The 23618-nt window shown below is 32.5% G+C and overlaps 1 protein-coding gene across 1 annotated transcript; it reads right to left on the bottom strand.

Annotated features, from left to right (window-relative positions):
* Window positions 1–429: 429 nt before the first annotated feature.
* On the bottom strand, window positions 430–14742 carry LOC134258846 (uncharacterized). The gene is given in 8 exon segments (XM_062741433.1): window positions 430–3890; window positions 4191–4298; window positions 6549–6680; window positions 6875–7077; window positions 7185–7257; window positions 9659–9763; window positions 10866–11064; window positions 14606–14742. Coding segments are annotated over 8 exon segments (3786 nt in total). The 5' UTR covers window positions 14741–14742; the 3' UTR covers window positions 430–1059.
* Between the last annotated feature and the right edge of the window lie 8876 nt (window positions 14743–23618).

The raw sequence follows: 23618 nt of genomic DNA, 5'->3' as shown, positions 1-23618 counted from the left end.
CATCAAGCGATTTCTAAACTTTTACGATGAACTTTAAATTTTCTTTTTTGATTTGAACACTCTAACAATCTTTGGTAGTCCAGCGACCCAGACGCAGCGCTTTTATATTGTGATTTTTGTGTTTGAGTACTTTTAATGCACGGGTGAACTTGTTGACAAGTACTCATGATGCGACTTTTTGTTTTCTATTTATTATTATTTTTTTCGTAATTTTCACCTCCAAAATAGCTTAATAAAGCTATTTACAATAGCTTAATGAAGCTATCTAGCTTTATAAAGCTATATAGCTTAATTAAGACATTGTGCTGGACCTGATAAAACCATAAACGTCATTCTCGGTTTTCTGAACTTATATAAAACATTGAAGGCATTTTTTTTAATTCCATATGTTAGAAATGTTTTATATTTGTTCTCAAATATAAAGTTCAAGACAGCAATTGATATTATATTGTATATGTTGATGTACACCGAGATAATTACTTGTACTCCCTATAATTTGAGCCCTTGAACAATGGACTCGTGATTCAAAACATAATATAGGTTTAGTACATGTAGATAGTAGATTAATCTTACATTTTATATTTAAAGCCATTATATATGAGGATATGTCAAAGCAAATACATATCTACAACATATTAAAAGAAAGTAATTCACAGGAAAATTGAAATTCACAGGAGCATTATTAAAAATTTTTAGTGTATACATATAACACATTTTCTAACTAAATAAATATACTTCACATTATTCAATTGTTCGCATATAACAAGTTTTTCAGACTAAATACATATAAATGTATTTCAAATTAATCTATATCTTTTATATTTCACAAGATAAAATTTAACAATATTGTTTCATTAGATTTTCCTATTAGAAACGCAATGATTAAATTCAAAAATCTGGCATTTGCTTATTTAAAGTACAAGAAAGTAAAACAATAATGATATTTTTGGACGAGTATTGTGGCAAACAAGTTTCAACTTATTAATAAGTTGCCAATGACTATCAATAATTGTGATCTCATGTCCATTTAGTTATCATCAATAATGTCTTTATTCTTGTTCACAAATTAATATCGGCATCATTTTTCAGTAGTAGTTGTACCGTGCTATCATGTCCATTTTGACAAGCTATATAAAGAGGACTGCCTCCATTCTTCTCACATAAATTGATGTCGGCATCATTGTTCAGCAGTAGTTGTACCGTGCTATCATGTCCATTTTGACGAGCTACATAAAATGGACTGGCTTCATTCTTGTTACATAAATTGATGTCGGCACCGTTGCTCAATAACAGTTGTACCGTGCTATCACGTCCATTTTGACAAGCTATATAAAGAGGACTATCTCCATCATTATTACATAAATTGATGTCAGCACCGTTGTTCAGTAACAGTTGTACCGTGCTATCATGTCCATTTTGACAAGCTATATAAAGAGGACTGGCTCCATTCTTGTTACATGAATTGATGTCGGCACCGTTGCTCAGTAACAGCTGTACCGTGCTATCATGTCCATTTTGACAAGCTATCCAAAGAGGACTGGCTCCATTCTTGTTACATAAATTGATATCGGCAACGTTGTTCAGTAACAGTTGTACCGTGCTATCATGTCCGTCATAACAAGCCATATAAAGAGGACTGGCTCCATTATTATTACATAAATTGATGTCGGCACCGTTGTTCAGTAACAGTTTTACCGTGCCATTTTAATAAGCTATCCAAAGAGGACTGTCTCCATCATTATCACATAAATTGATGTCGGCACCGTTGTTCAGTAATAGTTGTACCGTGCTATCATGTCCATTATGACAAGCTATCCAAAGAGGACTGTCTCCTTCATTATCACATAAATTGATGTCGGCACCGTTGCTCAGTAACAATTGTACCGTGCTATCATGTCCATTTTGACAAGCTATCCAAAGAGGACTGTCTCCATCATTCTCACATAAATTGATGTCGGTACCGTTGTTCAGTAACAGTTGTACTGTGCTATCATGTCCATTTTGACAAGCTATATAAAGAGGACTGGCTCCATTCTTGTTACATAAATTGATGTCAGCACCGTTGTTCAGTAACAGTTGTACCGTGCTTTCATGTCCATTTTCACAAGCTATATAAAGAGGACTGGCTCCATTCTTGTTACATAAATTGATGTCGGCACCATTGTTCAGTAAGCACATAATGGTTTTATTACGTCTTTCGCCCTCGTTTGTATCCTTTCCGGCCTCTTTTAAATGATCTTCGTCATTTCCAGCAGCCAGTGATAATGGAGTCCATGTGTCATCAGTTGTGAACTCGTTTACGTCAGCACCAAGTCTTACTAATTCTTCTATTATTGAAAAATTATGAAATTCAGAAGCAACATGAATTGGTAAAGAGTCATCCCATATTTCCATCATTGCTGTTTTTTTATATTCTTGGCTGAGAGAATTAAGTAGGTTTAAATCGCCATTTGCACAGATAGCAGAAAATGTAGGATGTTCTTTCAACTTCGTTTCAGGGATACTTTTTATGAAAAATGAAGAAATGTCAGAATGACAAAATACAATAAGTCCGACTAAAGGACATATTTCATCTTGTAAATAAAGGAAATCAAGTCTTGTGAAAAAAGATCTTTCAAATAATCTTTGAAATTCCGATTTGTCTTTTTCACACTTAATTTTTACAAGAAGTTTTTCAAGCGAATCCACTTTTTCCTTTAAAGAATTGATCACACTCTCTTTCCTCAAACATCGATTGAGTAAAACATCTACAAGGTTTTCTGTTTGTATGTCAGTAATAAACCTGTCCACAAGATCATCAATGTACTCTTCAGGCAGGTAAACAGTGAAGGGATCGCGATCTTCCTCTTCTGTATCGTCTTCTATTCTCACCCGTCGTCTCAGAAAACCACTGTCTGCGTACTGTATTGCCTCTTGAGGACAATTGATACCAAATACCAAAGTCGTTATCTCCATAATAAAGTCGTGAAGAAATTGGTAAACATTCCCGACACGTCTGACATAAGATCCGTTCATTTCATTTAGAGAATCCTTAATGACCGAAACATGTGTGTTTTCTTGTAGGTTACATATTTTCAAAATAACTTTATACTTTTGTTCAGCGTTTTTTTCTTTTTCTAAAGAATAAACTTTAAAATCATTATTAAATGCCACGATCAAAAGTAAGGCGCAATATTTCTGTTTGTCTAAGGTTTTGTAACGTTCAATTTCTTGTTTTATGAACTGAAACGGGTTTTTAAAGATGCTGGCTACTTTTTCTACTTTTTTGCTACTGCTACTTTGTTCACAAGAAAGCACTTTACAAAGCAAAGGAAAATATGCTTCTGTTTTGAGTATTTCACTTAAGTCCTCTTGAGATATATCCAGATGTTGGCAGTATGTATTTAAGATCTTCCTTTTTTCTTCCTCTGACAACTTCCATTCGTTGCTGTCTATCTCTACTATGTTGGAGTCCTTTATCAGAATCCCTTCTAATCTCTTGTCACCAATTACACTTCTTCTACATGACACTAATAATTTAACCTTTTCCAAGCAAGTTGCTATTGTTTTCTCATATGTTTTCCATGAATTATATGAAATTTCATCTAATGTCTCCTTACCAATAGGATCATTTAGAACAAACAGTACCTGATTATCCGGCGAGATTCCAAGAGAGCATGTCTGTTTTATTTCTTTCACCTCGTCGACAGGTTTGATATCCCACCCTTCTTCTTTAAACTTCAGTGCGATGTGTTGAATGATTGCCGTTTTACCGCATCCTGAATTTCCGACAACCGTGACCAGGTTTTGATTTTTAATTTTTTCTTCTACAAGTTTACTTGCTTTTGTTGGCACAAATCTGCTGTTATCCTCTTGCCAACCTTTCAGAATATCTTCATTTAGAGTTGAACCTATAAATGCTTAAAATATTTATCAAGGAAATATTTTGAAAATGTTATTACGTTTATGCATAACATAGAGTCGAAATTCCGTTTTAATTGTATAGTTAAAAACACAATGTAATTTACTTTAGGAAACTACATTTTTATTTATTTTAACAAGAAATAATTTGAGCAAATAAATGTGAAAGTAATTTAAAAATTGGCATTACTTTACATTTTGTATGAATATATCGCCTGCTGTTTGAAATCTTACTGAATGTGTATTTACCTTATAGTGTACATATTCAGAAATCCCCACACAGACCTTACCTTCATCACTCAGTAACCCCTTCACTCTCTTCTGATTTGACTCTTGTGTTGAATCTTCAGTCTTTGAATTCTTGGATGGTTTATTCTTTATGGGAACATAGTCAATATCTACAAAAAAATATTAGTCTAAAAACAGAGTTAACTACGTAAAAAAAAAATATTGATGATAAACCATCCTGTCGGTATAAAATATCTAGGTACCACATTTCGACGGTTTCACTTTAGTAAATAACCATGCTAATTTATGTAGAAGAGTAAAGAGAATTCAACTACTGATGCCTCGATTGCTTTAGAAACAATTAGACAGTCAGTTATGACATTATGTGATAAATACTTATGGAAATGAAAATGCATTAAACATAGACATCTTAAAATACATTTCTCCTCTGACCTCTATTCCAATCATGTCATATCAGTTGTTAAGTTAATATGTGTTATTTTTGCCCCTTTACACTATCAATCAAAATTAACCTGTTTTGAATTTGCCTATGCACAGTTTCGTTTAAGGTACATTGACATTTTGATCAACGGGATGACTCATACTGACAAAAATGTTCATTATTCCTGTATGAATTAGCCGAGTTGGAGTGTCTTTTTGTCCAATTGTGCCCCGCAAGCTATGATATTATTGTATTAATTATGGAGTAAATTTCTTTTGGGAAATCAATAAGGTCCAAGCAACATTTATAGAGGATGTTTAATGAACCTTACTTTTTCGACATGCATTAAGGTAATTAACTTGCGACTAGGACGAAAGGTACATAATAAAAAAAAATGAGCGAGAGTTTCATGTATCAGCATGTACCATTGACATACAAGTGTACTTTTATTGGACAAACGATGTACTTTATATTAAATTTAACTGTGCTCTTAGTTGACTCTTTTTATTTTTCATTTCTGTGCCTAGTTTCATTTTTTAAATCATTAAGGAACTCCAGTAACGACAGAATCCGACTTTCCCTGATTGTTTTTCTTCCATATCTAATTTAAATATGTTGTTAACTTATGGGAATGCCCAATACCTTATAAAGCACCTTACCCTCGTCCATTAACTTAAGGGGTCCCAACCCTCTGCTATCAAATTTCACTCAGAAAATTTAATATTTCTAATTTTTATTTTCATGAACAACAATAACATTAGAGCCAAATAGAAAATAGTTTGATGTAAGAAGTGCAGCTTATTTTTTCAGAAATGATTTTTATGTCAGATCATGATATGAAGAAATTTCAACATAGAGAACAGAAACAGTAACGATTTATTATCATAACATTTAAATTGAAATATGAGTTGTATATGAAAATAATACTTAGTATAATACCTATTAAAATCATGTCAGAAAACATCATGAAGCGATGCTTTCTAAGTCAGAAAATTACAATGTTGTATGCGGTTGTAAGAAAAAAAATACATCTGTGAGGAGGAGTTATCTTTCTTCTAAAGATTTCTTCATGTGAAAAAAATGTCATACTTATAAAAATTCTGTATTAAGTACTTGAAACATTAAACCATTATTAAAATAGTCTTTAGAAATATACAACTTATTCTATTTAAAATGCTTTTGAAGTAGGATTTAAATGTTTTATTGTTAAATATAATAAAAACAATTAGTCTGAGATTGGCAAAAGAAATAGAAAGTAATGTTTCCATCACATGTCAGATTTCATCGAATTGACTACTCAGAGGTCTAAATTATGGAACTCTGATTAAGAAAACTGTGAGTAGTATTCATGTTTTGTACTCTGACTGTCTCTGAGAGTTATCTGTCATATCAGAGGGTCGTTACCCCTTAAAGAGTCCGTATCTATTAGAAATATTGTATTAGATTTTGAGCTTATCTCCTTTAATTACATAGGCGTCGAAACCAGAGGTTTTGGGGATGGGGTTCAAAGCTCCCTACTTCTTTTTCAAAAGTGCTGAGAATAAGCATTGAACAATGCACCTCCCGACTTTTCATAGACAAGTTGCAGTTTAAGTTTTGAAAAAAAATAGGGAAAGTGGTGGAGTTTGAAAAAAAATAGTACTGAAAGGCCCCCCCCCCCCAAACTCAACAGAATAAGGGTTTTCTTGTTTGGATAAGGAGTATTTTGTTTTGCTTGTCAGATTTTTTGTCGCTTTAAACACTGAGCCCCCCCCCCCATTTCAATTTCCTTCCGACCAAACCAATAAATTAAATAACATTTATTTGAAATTCAAATACAAAATTTATATAAATGATTCTTGTCCATTCCAATACACCTATCATATATATGGTAATATTTTCAATGACATAAGTATACATCAATCGCCTCATGCCTATGACTACTACAATGGTGAATATGCAGTGTCCGATTTTTTTTTCAGTTAATTTAACGACTAACCTCCAATGCACTGTGTATTTTCATTATTCTGTATTAAAGCAGTCGTTTCTGATTCCGTTTCGGCATCTTGAACGTTCATGGAATTATTCTTACTTTGACAACTTATATCTTCTAAAGAAAGCATGTTGTCATCTATTAATGAAATAAAAAATAAATAATTTCTGTTTTTTAAAGATTTATATAAAAATATGCATCAAGAGAAATGCTTTTCAACGGCATTTAAAGCATTTGCTGGTTTGTTGTCCATTTATCATAATTTAATCGTACATATGAAAGTACATGTACTTAAATATAACTCTACAGAGAATAATTTAAAAGAAAATTACCTCCACTTTTTTCCTTAAAGAAAAAACGATGACATTTCCGTTTCCAAACAAAACCAGAGACAATCAATATAATGACAAGTACACATATTACTACGGGTATCGCTATCCAGTCTTTATCTCCAGAGATATCTCCATGACTGGTAGACGTTGTAATGGATAGAGATACATTAAGTGTTGTAGTGACAGTTGTAGAGATGAAGTCACTAAAACAAAAATTAATTTTTAATTAAAAATAGTAATTTTGTGTAATGCTGTAATATATATTTGAAGTTACAGTCTACATTAAATCAACAACCCTTTAAACAATTACCTGCTTAAAGTAGGACAGCGGGGATCAGCTAGATAACATCTGTTTCGTTTATTGATTTGGGTGCAATCTGGAACTAAATAAACAAAACATAATTGTAAGATTTTAAAAGTAGACGTACGTATTTGAAATAAATAAAGGTAATTCCTTTACAAAAATTAAATGAATCCATCTACATGTAAAAAAAACATTAAAAAATTGACAAAAATTACTTATGCAATAGACTAGAAAATTGAAATTCAATTGATTATGGTCAAGATCTAGTGAATGAAAGGTGCCTACAGATTTATAAAATAAAAAAAAAAGATTCCTTTAATGAAGGATATGGAGATAACGAACAGTATTCAAGCTCAAAGTCCAAAAACAATTCAAAGAGCAATCACGGACCCCCGAAACATCAGAGATGGTATCAGGTGCCATGCATGGAGAAGTGAGCATCCCCTGCCGACCGATCACAGAATCGCAGAATTTATGCAAAATCTTATGCGTGAAAAGAAGAAAACACTTGTTGTGGCCTTCAAATCGACATTTAGATAAATCGACGACGTATTGTCAATTAATAATGATAATGTCCATTCCTACGTCGATACGATATATCCTGTTGAACATGAGACATAAAATACCACGAAGTCCGGCACTTCTGCTTCATACTTGGATATTTTACTTGAAAAAGACACAAATGGTAATCTAACTTCCAAGCTATATGATAAACGTAATGACTTTAACTTTTCTATCGTAAACTTCCCTTACTTATGCAGCAATATACCTTCATCACCTGCATACGGAGTATATATATATCAGTTGATTCGATACGAAAGAGCATGCTCTACGTTCGAAAAATTTCTTAAATGAGGTATATTATTGACAAGCAAGTTGATGAAACAAGAATATTAACAGTCTCGTTTAAAGTCACCATTTCGTAAGTTCTATGGTCGATACAATGACCTTGTCAGCAAATACAATTTATCATTGAGTCGAATGCTGATAGAGGTTTTTCATACTAATTTTTAGTCCATTTGATACACTGACTTAACGACGGATTTTTAAGTTATTTCCCGATCATAACAAGGAGCACATAGTGTGTGTGTGACCAGTCAGCGCGAGATGCCCACTCCTCCATGGCACCTGATTCTACTTCAGATGCTTTGGAGGTCTGTGTTTGCTCTGCTCCTAATTTTAATTGCTTTATAGACTTTGAAATTGAGTACTGTTCATTATCTCCGTATCATTTGTTTAAATGATATCAAATTAGATATAGGTATCAGGATTACCTTCTTTACGATTTCAAATTCCATGATTTTTTTATTTTTTACATAATTCTATTAGTTTTGTAATGTACGTGAAAAAAAAAGTTGAAATATATTTTTACGTCATAGTTAATCTAGCACCAAAAAGGTAGTATAAAGTCATTCACTGGATGTTTATCTTAAGAAAAGACGAAAAAACGAAGTTGTATAAACGGGCTTTCAGAAAATATATATCAAGACCATATAGTTCTAAAGATATACAAGACTAATTCTGTACCAGATATACCCCTCTGTATTATGTGGGGTTTTTTTATTTCTTTTTTATAAATCAGTATCACGCTATTACCATGGTATTCAGATAATTGGTACTCTTAAAAATATTTCAATAAGCACATAAGTATAAAAGGTACATCACTTTGTAAATAAAAACAAAAATGCACTTCAATAATCAAAAGTTTCAGATTGCATATATGAACATCTATGTAACCAAATTTTTTTGCATAGTGATCAAACGAATCAAAGATCTAATTTCAATTAAATTGAAATGTGCCTTTTTCTAAATTTTTAGTGAAATAAAAAGAAAAATGTTAAATAGTGATTATCGGGTTAAAAGAGAAATTAATTTAGTTCATTTTAACTATTGATTTCAAACCTAAAAAATTATTTTTAGGTTTGAATTTCATAAGGAAAAATATCAAATCAACATTTTTTATTGGATACGAACATTTCAAACCTAGAAATTTTATTTTTAGGTTTGACTTTTACAGGGAAAACATATCAAATCAACATGTCTTCTTATTGAATACTAACATTAATTTGTCAGTTTCGCGAACCAGTCAACCTTCCTAAATTGATTCAGATATAATTATTCTTTAAAGCTATAGCATACAAGTAAATTACTAGTACTCAATATTCGATGAAGAGGTCATAATAACACGAATGAGCGTAAAAACCATATCGAATCCACGTGTATCATTGATATCAAAAACTTACTTCTGCAATCACACGAGCCAGTCCAAATTCATAAGTTGACTTACACATGATTGATTTTGGAAAACTAAGGTAACAGTCACTTAACATATATAATATAGTTGGTTTTGTGCAGATACTTGATGAGTGCTACACCCATTCTTGTCATAATCATCAAGCCCGTCAATATTATATTTGATAGCTATTACATAACTATGTTTTCTTAATAAAAGCTCCAAATACAAGTGAATATACACTTACATTCAAACATCCGTTTAGACTGGTAGTACGTCTTGGGACAGCCTTCGGTGAAATGAAGACATGATTGGTTGTTTAAATAACCGGAATGCAGAACCATGCAATTTCCTGTGTAATATATTTATGTGGGATAAACATTTAATTCATGATGAATATGAATTTCATGAAAATATATAAAGCATGACTCATTTTGCTTAAAAAAATTAAACTCCTTGAAAAATTGTAACAGATTTTAGAAGTTGGTAAGGTAAATTTTCCCCTGCATTTTGTGTTGATCACACACACACACACACACACACACACACACACACACACACACACACACACACACACACACACACACACACACACACACACACACACACACACACACACACACACACACACACACACACACACACACACACACACACACACACACACACACACACACACACACACACACACACACACACACACACACACCACACACACACACACACACACACACACACACACACACACACACACACACACACACACACACACACACACACACACACACACACACACACACACACACACACACACACACACACACACACACACACACACACACACACACACACACCACACACACACACACACACACACACACACACACACACACACACACACACACACACACACACACACACACACACACACACACACACACACACACACACACACACACACACACACACACACACACACACACACACACACACACACACACACACACACACACACACACACACACACACACACACACACACACACACACACACACACACACACACACACACACACACACACACACACACACACACACACACACACACACACACACACACACACACACACACACACACACACACACACACACACACACACACACACACACACACACACACACACACACACACACACACACACACACACACACACACACACACACACACACACACACACACACACACACACACACACACACACACACACACACACACACACACACACACACACACACACACACACACACACACACACACACACACACACACACACACACACCTGATATTTGAATAAGAAAGTTTTAAAGAACATGTAAAAAAAGTTATACGAGAACAAAATGCCACTTTTCATTCTTAAAGAAACAGAAGCACTTAAAGCAAATAGTTTTATTCACCTTTCTGGACTAAATAGCTGGTTTGGTAACACAACTCGACAAGCTGAGACAAGTCGGACAAGGGTAGACAATGATACGTGTTTTTAAACTTGTCAATATCTGAGCAATTCAGTCTCTTGGTAGCATTCTCAACTTCAGACAGGTCCCTTGGACAACTGTCTACTGGTAAAACGAGTCTATCAGATTGTCCAACTGAAATCTGGAAAATTCAAGTCAACGTCCATATATTATTGGGCCTGTACTTAACATCGCAAAAGGACTTCTAGACGTCAAAATGCGAAAGAGGGGTTAATCAGGATGATTTCAGCGCCATAAAAATAAACTGGAGAATTTTAATTCGCCAGTGGTATTTCAAACTAATGTATGTAATAATAATATATTAAGAAATAAATGAGAAACTAGCTTTAGAAAAGATTATTCTCTCCCAGCCAAGTTTTACTGTTGATTAGAGAAGACTTTATCTAATGCTTTATTAAACAGGTTTTGTGACTGAAACATTCAACCGTAGATGAATTACCTAAAAACATTTTGACAATTTTAGAAATAGAATTTCAGATATGAGCCGATGTAACGTTGAATATTGACCCGAGTTGAAAATTAACCCGGGGTTTATTTTTCAACGTTGGATATTGAACCTCGTGTGTTTTTTCTCCGTTGAAAATTGAGACCAAAGGTCGTTGAATTGATACCCAGGGTCATTTTTCAACATCTTGATATTTTTTTTTTATCCCTGATGACCTCAACAATTTCAAAATTGACCCTGTTGAATATTGACCCTAAATCTGAGATGAAACATTTTATGAACTGGGAAGTTGTTTTACGGGATTTAATATCAATATCTCTATATCTATATTTCGGTTTTAATTTTTTTCCCTTTTCAAGAATTATAGAAATAAACCTATCATCCCGTGTATATAGTGTACATTTTGATCAGTACACGATTTCAGTTATCTTCAAGCATGACAACTTTATTTTTTGACAATACTTTCTAAAACCCATACCATCCATAAATAACAAAACTATGAATAGGGCATTAAACAAAAATCCTGGAAATATGGTGTCTAGAAAGTGAGCCCTATACAATGTATATATTGATCAGGTGGGCAGAATATCCCATCACAGTTCAATTTAGTATAAATAAAAGCCTAAAAATTAGAGTGAAACACATCAGCAAAAATTAATCTCATGATAGATTTTATTATTTGTGAAAAAAATCAATATAGCGACCATAGCATCAAATTAATGCTGACTTTAAACAAGGTTAATGAAATCCAAGTAACAAACTTATCTGTCATTATCCTGCCTCGGCTTAAAAATTGATAGTTTCTGGAGCATAGCCTTAAGATTATATTATTCTTATTCTATGATATATCATTCTTATTCGATACAATGTGATACCTATTCGGTTAGTCGTTATTCCTATTCGATAATTCGTAATTTGTATTCGATAAATTGCTATTCACATCGGAGGAAATATAGCAATATGATTTCTTTATCATTATATATTATGCTCACGTTTCCTATTAAATGTCATTCATATTTTAAAAATACTATCATTCCTATTTAGTTATCTTGTCATTCCTATTCGATAATTTTACCTTTCTTATTCGATAATTATTTGGTTTATATACAATGAAGTTGTTGTTCGAAAAAATATTAGCATCCATTTCTACTCGAAAAAAATTGGATTTCTATACGATAAATTCCTCATCTTATAGCAAAATTTTATTACTCCTATGCGATGTTTTTCTTATTCTTTTTAATAATTTCATACTGGGAAATTTGGCAATACTAGAACTGGTTGTCAACTCAATTGAATTAGAAGGACATATTAAACATGATTATCGAATATAAATTATTAAGTCATAGAACAGAGATGACAAATTTTTCGAATAGGAATCATATATTTTTCGAATAAATTTACAATTTAAAGGTGTTGAATTCTCTGAACAGAAATAACATTTTTTTTTTGCACAAGAATTAAAACTTATCGAATAGGAATAATTTTTTTCGAACAGGAATGACATGATTTAGAAAAAGAAAAAAATAAATGATTGAAAAAGAATGTCAAAAAGTGTGACAATGCAATGATTCATCCATCATACCATAAACAGGTGATCGCGGAATATTACTTAACAAATACGGAAAGTTCACTTTGGAAAAGATGCTGAAGCGGAAGCATTTCTTATACAGTGTAGTTTCAGTAGGCCTTCATCTTCCACAGTCAGTAAAACTTCCAAACATGAAACAGTTGTGGCACATTCACTGGTGACTTTGATTTAAATTTCTCTGGAATATATCGAGTCCACATATGAACTAAAGTAAGTATTGTTACTTGATTAAACGTCATCAGTGTATCTCATAGTTGAAGTGAACCCCACAGCAAGTATTTTCTGCTTTTCATGTAAAGATTTTAAAAATATATATTCTGATTCTGCTTCAAAGAAATATTAAAACAGGTCGGCCAATGAAGGAGCACAATTAGTGCCTATCGAAATTCTAAGTTTTGAAGGAAGAATTCTTCAAAGACTGCAAACACGGTGTCGATGAGGAACCCCGGCTTCCTTTAATATCAACTTCAAGATACTTTTAGGTAGAATCAGGGTAATTCTAACAAAGTGATTCTCGTTGATGACCTTTCAAAAAATCCGAAAATTTCCGAGTTCCATTTTTATTGAGAAAGCAGTAGTCTATCATGTTAAAATGATGGTTTTGAATTTGTCGTCAGGAATGCTTGTTAAGAATGTACAAATGTACGTTTTGATGTGACTGGCTTTTGAAAAAAATAGTGATTTAAAATTTTCTAAAGTGGAGGGGTGCTAAGCATCCCTAGCCCCCCCCCCCTCCACCTTCCTGACGCCTATGGATTAAATAACGTTTGTGAAACACAAGTCAAAAATTGATGTTTTACGCATTTGAATTCAGAACTGGTGTCATGATCCAAGTTCCACGACCCGACTCAGTTTTCAACAGACTAGGGTCTAAATTCAACACCTTTGGTCTAAGTATTCAACGTTGAAAATTGATCCCCGGGTCAATTTTCATCCCAGGTCAAATTTCAACGTTAAACCGGACAGAAAAATGCTTATAGACATATACGGGCGGGTATGAATAGCATACTGTTATGCAAACATAACTTTTCGATCCCATTTTAGTCGCCCGCATTTTAGAGCCGCGAAATAAAATCGCCAAGTTGATCCTTACGTCGCGTGTTGTAATCCCACTTTGAGACGTGGATACAGGTCATTCGGGTAAGACCATGTAAATCTAGGTCATGTGTCACAGTAGGTAAGGGATATGACCTTAAAAGTGTAGGTCTCGTGTCATGGTAGGTGCTGGCATGAAAAAGATCCCTCACTGCTCAAAGGCCCTGAGTGCCGAGTATAGGACTAAATTTGCAGCTCTCCATCGGCAAGAGGAGGCGTCTCCGTATGAGTGAATAATTCACGAGAGGGTCGTTTAACAAATCAATCAATCGACCCAGTTTTATGTAGGAATCATCTGTGTAAAGTTACGTTTTTGACTGGCTCACTTTTAAAAAAAAGAATTGTAAATGTATCAAGTTTCAAGTATATGCATAGACAGATGAACAATTGGACATTTCATGGAGAAAAAGCATTCAGACTAGATCATTTCAGCTTACAGCTTTGCTGCGCACCGATGTGCTTTGGGTGATTCCTTAAGCTTACAGGTGAAAACACTCTCAATTTTATTGAAAGGAATAAAATGAAAATACTTACACATTCAGAATATGTAGTCCATGAAGAAAACATGAAGAACAGAATGACAGAGATGTGGCCCTGTATACACATTTTGTTCAACCTAGAACAGACAAAATGAAGGGAGTTGCCTTTTGAACTTAATGGAGTTTTCATACACAACAAACTTTGTGCAATGAATAGAGACTGGTCTGAAAATTTCCCTTTAAATAAGATAAACAACATTCTTCCGTATTTTTAAACCGTGACGATTTATTAGCTGCATGTGCACTTAGAAAGTATAATATTTCAATGTATTCTTGAAATATTTTCAACTTATATGATTTTTGGAAAATATGTTTTATTAAACTGTTTAATATGACCATATTCAGACGGACGCGTTGTGCCATGGTGTTTTCCTGTCTGGATCAATTTTTATGAGTTCTAAAATTGTCAAACCTTGTCAGGTAATACATTTTTGTAGACTATTTGTCGGACATTAAAAATATGTCACTATGAATTTTATTAAGTTGACATGATCTCAAATGTGGAGAAAACATGGGGAAATATCGGGGAAATATCGATAAAACATCAATTTGTAGAACCTACGAATATATTCAATTTCAACCAGTACTGTACTTAATGTTTGCTTAATCTCTATTTCAAAAACTCTTTGACTTTTAGACAATTTTTTTACCATTTTTATGCCCCAGTAATTGACGGTTATTTATTTTTTTCTCCTGTGCATCTATCTGTCTGTTTGTTAGTAGGAACGTTAACCTTGCCCGTAACTTTTGATTGATTGGGGCTATGACTTTCATATTCCATATGTGTTTTCAATTTCACGAAACTTTTCTTCGGTTTCCATCAAATTCGACATTTTGACCACCAAGTTTTTTGTAAAATATTACCCAAAATTAACCTTGGATATAAAGTTTGAAAATTGGGTTGAGGGCTCTTATACGTCACATATGTAATCCTTGTTCTTGATTTTGGGAGTTTGACCTACTTTAGCAAAAAAATTAACGTTGGCCATACTAGTAACTGTTGAACGGTTAGGACTATGGCTTTTAAACTTAAAATTCTTGTTACAAGATCTTTTTTTAGAGACCAGCGACTTTATTTCCTTTACCTTGACCTCATAGTTTGACCTTTTTAAAAACTGTTAATCTTGACCATAACTGTTGAACAGTGATGTTTGGGCTTTCATATTTCACAACATTACTATGGGTACGAACATATTTGATTTGAGGTTTTGTGAAAAAGTTTAAGGACAGATGATACAAACAAACTTTTGTCAAAAAAAAAATAGATAATAACAACTTAAGTCATGCTTTAATGAGTAAAATGAATAAGTTTAAAAGCGTAGTTTCTACTTTTTTATTCAAATTCTCACAAACATGGGATTTAAAAAAAATATTTGTATAGATTAATAAGGATAGTTTTAGAGAGAGAATTTAGAACATCCTATAAGATTTACAATTTCTATATATTCTATAGATTTGTTTTTTACATAATTTTCAATTAAATAAGACCAAAAAATATTTACCAATCCAGACATCCATTGTTTTGTTTTTGTCATTAAGTTGCCATACAATGTTTCACAAGCACATTTTTTGCTAGTTCTAATTTTTCTGTTGATAGTTAAACAACTTCTGTTATCCATAATTTAATAATAATATCAATGCTATTCTAAAGCATTTTTTCGTCCTACCATAAAGGGGGTGAATTTCGGGGGGGGGGGGGGTATTTTATTTATTGGAACGACCTTAGTCATTTTACTCGACAAATAAATGCAACAAAATAATTTTTCAGCACACAATATTCTACAAAATTCATATTTCTGTCAAAGCAAATCATATCTTTCATTAATTATAAACAACAACCAGGTGTTCCTTGATTCAGAGTATCAAATAGAAGTTCCGTGCAGTGAAAATGGATGCCTAATATTTTATACAGGGTCCTCTGAATAATCGTGTCACTCTCATATAACATCTTGAGTGATGTAATTAAAACTATTATGCCTTTCTTGCAAAGTCACTGAAATGTTGAAATATAATCTACACGGAATATTTAAAGTTCAACACTCATCCATAATTGTACTAAATAACAAAATGACGGGTGACACTGAAAAAAAACAACATATTACACTTGCAAGTTCGAAGGATTTCACTTGCAGTGCTTTGTTTAGGGAAACAAACCGTAGTTTTTAAGACTTAATTTTCTTATTTTCCATAATTGAGGTTTTAATTTATATGTCCTATGAGGATCAGTGTACACTTTTTTTTATCCTGTTGAACTCTTATGATATATGTTTGAGAAAATAAAAGTTTAAACGAATTGTTTGGACAGTCACTTTTATATTTCTCATTAAAACAAGGGGTTTAATCATTCGAATTCTTTTCCAAAACACAGATAATGAATAGTTATGCTTTTTTACAGAATATGTGGTGGTACCATGATTTCAAATTAAGAATTTTAAAGAAAAAAGAATAACAAATGAATAAATAACTGAATTTGGCCATAAAGTTAACTTGTTTTAATCTTACCATAGGATTAACAGCATCAAAACCTGATTTTTTTTCTCAAAAACAAACATCAAACAGACATAGAATTTCCTGTAAAACTGCAGCTATCGTTCAATCAATGACTGTGAGGATAATGGCCACGATAAGTGGTCAAATTTTTACAAAGAATTTTTTGGAACGAATCTTAAAACATTTAAATTTAAAAAAAATCTTCGCATGTATTCAAGGATAAAATCATCTAAAACACAGTCAGATGCAGGTAAATTTAAAGTATTCTTTAACGAGACGAAAGAGATCTGAGATTTAAGACAAGTTGTTGTCAATTTATAGTATGAATCAAATTAAATGGATGTTGTTGGATAGTCGTGTATTTTAATAAAGAGGGTGTAAAGCAATCATAACTATTCTACATTTTATTTAATTCTTCATTTTGTCTCATTCTATATGGCTCATGACACGTTAATATAAACAAAACGTTCAGTAATCCTTGCTTTTTCCAGTTTACTTGCTACATTGTATATGTACAAATTAAATTAGTAGTTTTATGCAGCGCTGAAGATAAACCTTCCAAAATTAGACATTTCTTTGACATTCTGAACACTAAACAATCGTATTTATTTACAAAACACTTGATTTTTTAACAGAATAATGTCTGATGTATTGTATTATTATATTTATAATAAAGTAAAACATCATCATTGTACGCAGAGATAGCTAGTTAACTCAATCTACAAATTTTAAAGATCACCCGAGGACAAAGAAATATATTACCAAGGTACGTACAGATATATGAAGCAGTATACAGTTTAAGTATATCATTGGGTGAGTTAGCAATATTCCAGTTCCCCAAGACCAGGACTATTTCCTAAGGCGCAGCGCAGTATAGCTGTTTTATTATACAGATACAAATTCAAACTGTAAAGATCACCAAAAAAATAATAATCATTTACAGATTAACTAATCATTATTCGGTGCAAATAGCAAATAAGAAGACAGTTAATTCCTAATTCTAATGCAATCATTGTACTTTATTTGTTGTTTACGTCTTATTTTGTTGCTTTTTGTTATAGGTAATGCGTCGCGAAAATAATCTAGAAGTATCATACAGCCCGTACAGATGTCCTAGTCCTATTTATTCAGGGTCCACTGAACATTTGTGTCACATTCTTCATATCAAATCTTGAGAACTGGTATTGTTACATCTTGCAAAGTCACTAAAATGTTTAAATATGATCTGCATGAGGCATTTTTTAACTAGCGTGTTTGATTTCTGGGTGGCGTTGAATTTTACCTTATCATGAACACGTCCTTTTAAAGTGAACTAGAATTACTCATCATATTGTAATAAAATTTCGCTACACTATACTGATGTCATAAAAATTTGCATTTGCATTGTTATTTTATCTGCTTGTTGTACTTTATAAAACATTTACTCCTATTCAACTGGAAACAGACTTTTTTTTCTTGTCAAAATGTAATGGTTTTCCCACTTAAAAAGTGCAATTGATAACCATTTACAAAACAACTAATTAAAATGACAAACATTATATATACACATTTATATATTTTATTCAAAGAAGGTCACTTGCATTGTGTTGTTTTAGGATCATTCAACGTACGTTTAAACTTTTCTATAACTTAAGATTGCATTAAGGACTTGTGTGATACTGTTATGATCCTACTTTTTGTTATCTCTTAATATTTCATTTCAAACGAGTAACAGCATTTACAGCTGTTTCTGCATATGCACTCTCCATCAGACCGGTAGGAGACAACTTCGGTTTGTGGAGGGCAAATCCATACAATCTCAGTTGAGGGGGCATTATCGACTACGATATACCAAAACTATTTTGACACTGAAAAAAACCATCAAAACGCTTCTTTAGAAAGCGCACAAGCATAAAGTAGCTTTATTTTCTATAGTAATGTTTAACTAGTATATCGGCAATATTATTTGGAGGGGCAGGTCCCCCAGTTTCTACAGCCGTGTCCAACCATCCAATCAACTTTAAGTCTAAGTATTATAAAATATGATTGCATTTAATGATGAAATCTATCAAACTCTTACGTTCAAACTGATTTTTTTTCTAAGATTGGTTTCATTTTAATTACTATTTCTTACATGTCTAATTGTGCATTATATATATACAAGGATGGAGAGAAAAATTTACAGTTTGTAGGGATACATCGATAACGAAAATTGAATAGAAAAACACAACAAGGTGTATTCAATCTTGATCAGTACTTTACTTCTTTTAAATTTCCTTTTCAAAAACTCTTCAATGTTGAATTATAATTAGCTACTAGATTTTGTGCAACAATTTTTTTTTGGCTAGTACATAACATTTTCCTAGTGATAGCTTAACACATATGCATGTAATGTTATCTATTCATGTAATTATATAATAAGAACAAAGCTATTCTAATTTTTCGTCCTACCAATGAGGGGCTGATTCTTTGTATTTTATTTTTTCCTCCCAAATAAATGATAAGGTATTAGAAATTCTCTTAGTCATACATTAACTTGATAAATAAATGACTTTATAATAATTTGTTAGCACTCTATTTTCTACAATATCTATAAATATGGGCGAACGTTCACGAGCCCTCGCCAAAATTAATATTGGAGGTATCAGGAATTTTGGCGAGCACTCACCAACGTTCGCTCTGCTAAACAAGTCTCGCGTGTTTCTTGATTCAGAATATCATTTCCAGTAGAAGCTGTGCAATCAGTACAGATGTCCTAACTCTATATATACAGGGTCCACTGAATATTTGTGTCACACTTTTCAGATTTAATCCTGAGAACTGAAACTTCTATTCCCTTCTTGTGAAGTCACTGAAAATGCTACAAAATGATCTGCACTACTGTTTCAGATTCCTGGGTGGTGTTGAATCACATATGTTTATAAACAGCTCCTTTTTAATGTTAAAAAGTAATTATCGCCATCGGATGGTAATGAAATTCCGCTTCTTAATAATGACATCATAAAAGCTGGTATTCACATTGTTATTCTATCTCATTCTGATTTGTACTTTATGAAACATTTATTCCTATTCAACAAGATACAGATTTTTTTTCTTGTCAAGTAAATATTATATACAGAAACAAAGGGCAATACCTTTACCATGTATACATATTTAAACAAAATAAATTGTTAAATTGACAAACATACAGTAACATATATTTCATTCAGAAAATGTCAGTTGCGGTGTTTTGTTTTATAACCAATCAATGTAGTTATAAATTTTTTACATAACTGAAGATTGCAGGACATGTGTGATACTTTTAAGATCCCTCTGTTCGCTATCTCAAAATATTTTTTTTATTTTAAACTAGTTACAATATTAACCGCTGTTTCTGTTTATGCACTCTCTATCAGACTTGTATGAAGCTATTTCGGTTTTGAGAGGAACACATTTTCATTTGAGGGGTACCAAAACTTCCTTGACAAGGAAATAAAATGTCATCAAGACGTTTCTATTGAAAGGGCACAAGCGTATAGTAACTATATTTTCTATAGTAATCTTATGTATTGGCAAATGATTTGGGGGCACGCCCCCCCCCCCCCCCGACCCCCCCCGTACCCCAATGTTTATACGACCATTCATCCAATCAACATGAAGTCTAATTATTGTAACATATAATTGCATTTAACGATGAAACCTTTATCTTCAATTTTAAAATAAATTCTTGAGCAACCAAGTGTGTCTTCCCCTACCCAACTTTTGCATCACTGCACGGAAGTCAGCAGGTTTGACAATCCGTGGATTTGCACACGACACTCGGATTTCAAATTACATAAACTAACCCATTGTTCTGTATGACACAGATGATAAAACGAGAAAGGTGTTTTAAAATTTGTACCTGATATCATGATATGGTGTGGCCCTGCTACATTAAAAAAAAGTAATATTTATTACAGATATTTCCTTTGTATTATACACCTGTATATTTTCTCACTTAATAATTCATACTTTATTTTCCTACAAAAATTTTTTAACATCTAGACGATTTAAAAAAAAAAACAGTAGGTACTCATATTGTTTTTTCGTACTCCATTTTCTTTTAAATTCGTGTAAAAAAACGCACTTAATATACTTAAAAATAAATAAAATTAATATTTTGTTTTTTTATTTTTTCAATATGGCCCAATAAAAATTAAAAAAAAAAAAAAAATAAATAAATAAATAAATAAAATTTTATGGCAAGTGTATTTACATTTTGATGAGGATATGAAATGCTACAAAACTTTAAAAGTAGGAGACTGGCTTATTTCGGGTAAATTGCTTGTCAAGGCCACATTATTATTAGACATTCATATTAAAGGAAGTGACATTTACTTCCGTGTACACTGTTGTTAGATTCTTTTGGCTGAGATTTACTTCCCTTTGTAAAATTTGATAAATTGTGAAACACCTTTGGCTACACGATTTTAGACTTCACAGTGTTCAAGATATGAATTTTGATCAATCTGAAAAATGAATACTTTGATAAATTCAAAAGATGGCCTACGTCCTTGTGACCTACTATTGTATAATTTTTAATAATGAAATATGGTGAGATAATGTACACCCACCGTTTGCTCCTTGTCATGATCGGGAAAAACGGAAAAATCTGTCGTCAATTTAGTGTATAGATGATGGAGTTATAATTAGTATGAAAAACGACAGTCAGCATTTGATTCAATGATAAATTGCATTTGCTGACAAGGTCAGTGTATCAACCATAGAACTTGTGAAATGATGACTTTAAAGGAGACTGCTGAAAGTCTTGTTTCATCAATTTGCTTGTCAATAATTTACCTCGTTTTGGAAATTGTTCATACTTGCATGCTCTTGCGTATCGATTCAACTGAGATATATATAATCCGTATGCAGGTGATGAAGGTATATTGCTGCATAAGTAAGGGTAGTTGACGATAGAAAAGTTTAAGTCATCACATTTATCACATAGCTTGGTTGTTATATCAACATTAGGAGGCAAATCTGAAATCAATTCAAACCTTTTCCTCTTAGATTAACTTATACTTCTATTGTAGAAATCTAATTCTTTTTTCTCAGTGGAACTGAAACAGATGATTAGACCTTACTACATCGAACATTTCTCTGTTTAAAAAGAATTTCAAATCCCAACATTGTGTTAAGGATTTAGCGGTGTAATAGGCCACTTCCGGTTAAAATGCCGAGGTGTTTGACATCGGCAGTTCTCGGAACATCTATCTTCGTAAACAAAAATGGCGCGTCGTCAAGACGGCCTAGGACGCTATCATAAAACATACACCAAAGGAACAGATTATAACTAATCAAAGGAAAGAATTGATATGATATTAAATAGAAAACACCTAACTATAATTTGGTTTGGCAAAATATGCAGTTAAAACGATGTTATCTTCATATACACACTACAAGGGTTTTTCCAACTTCTAGAAATAGCACCGATTTCGAAAAAAACAAACAAAGTAACTTTTCATTGTAATTTTGTGATTCTCTTAGTATCAGCTAACAGTTTGAAAGAATAATGTATGTTACAATATCAATAGCATGGCGTGTATTGTGGAATCTGCAATAAATCGACAGATGTTGCGTACATATAATCCCTACATAATGTAATATCCTGGAATTGTGCAAACCTGTGGCCGTGCTAAATGATTCTCAGGATTTGTGAAATATTGACGGTTTCTTGAAAAATAATTGAAAAAACAGACTTAAAATATTTAGATACTCATGCAACATACATTTATGTCACGTTCAATTATCCATGTTATCAAACATGTACGTGAAATATCTGAGATGATCTAAATAGATCGATCAGAAAAAAAAATGTAATTATATGTTTAGAACTTTAACAAAAAAATTATATCAGCTATGAGAACAAAAAAATATTCTGGGTAAGGTCAGGGTGAATTTTATCCGTGTGGGGTTTTTATTTATTTATTCTTTGAAAGAGTTTAGCCGCGTCGGAAACGGGGGGGGGGGGGGGGGTTCAACATATTTATTTATGCATATTTTGTTAATTTATAATATATGTGAGGCACAATATAGTTTTTAAAACCCTTTGATCAGTGTTTTGCGATATGTTAGATATATTTTAGCCTTCATTGTAAAGTAAATAAAAACTATTAAGAACTTTATACACATGGGAACTGCAAAAATATAGTTTATTTTGTAAACCCTATCTAGGTCAAGGTCAGTGTGAGAAGAGGTCAATTTTCTGAGCAAATGAATCTAATCTGAATTGAGTTTAGTATGACAATCATCTTCTGTTTATATATGCTCAAGCTCATTAGTTATTTCATTACAACCTACCCTATACCATGAACAAAAAAAAAAATAATGGCTTACATTTTTAGGGGGTACATCACTCTGATGTAGAATATAGATAAATATTGTGGATAGAATAATTCTTTTTTGTGGTTATATTATCACAAATACATGTCACACAAAGTTTTCTATGTTTTCTTATTGATCATCCCTACCATAATTTTCTATGGCAGAATAATATAAACGGTTTTATAACAATATTG

The sequence above is a fragment of the Saccostrea cucullata genome, unplaced genomic scaffold (genome assembly GCF_032062105.1).
Source record: "Saccostrea cucullata isolate Sc308-1 unplaced genomic scaffold, CSIRO_AGI_Scuc_v1 ctg6092, whole genome shotgun sequence".
NCBI lineage: Eukaryota > Metazoa > Mollusca > Bivalvia > Ostreida > Ostreidae > Saccostrea > Saccostrea cuccullata.
The sequence above is the reverse complement of the archived record's forward strand: the minus strand, read 5'-3'. Positions and strand labels throughout refer to the sequence as shown.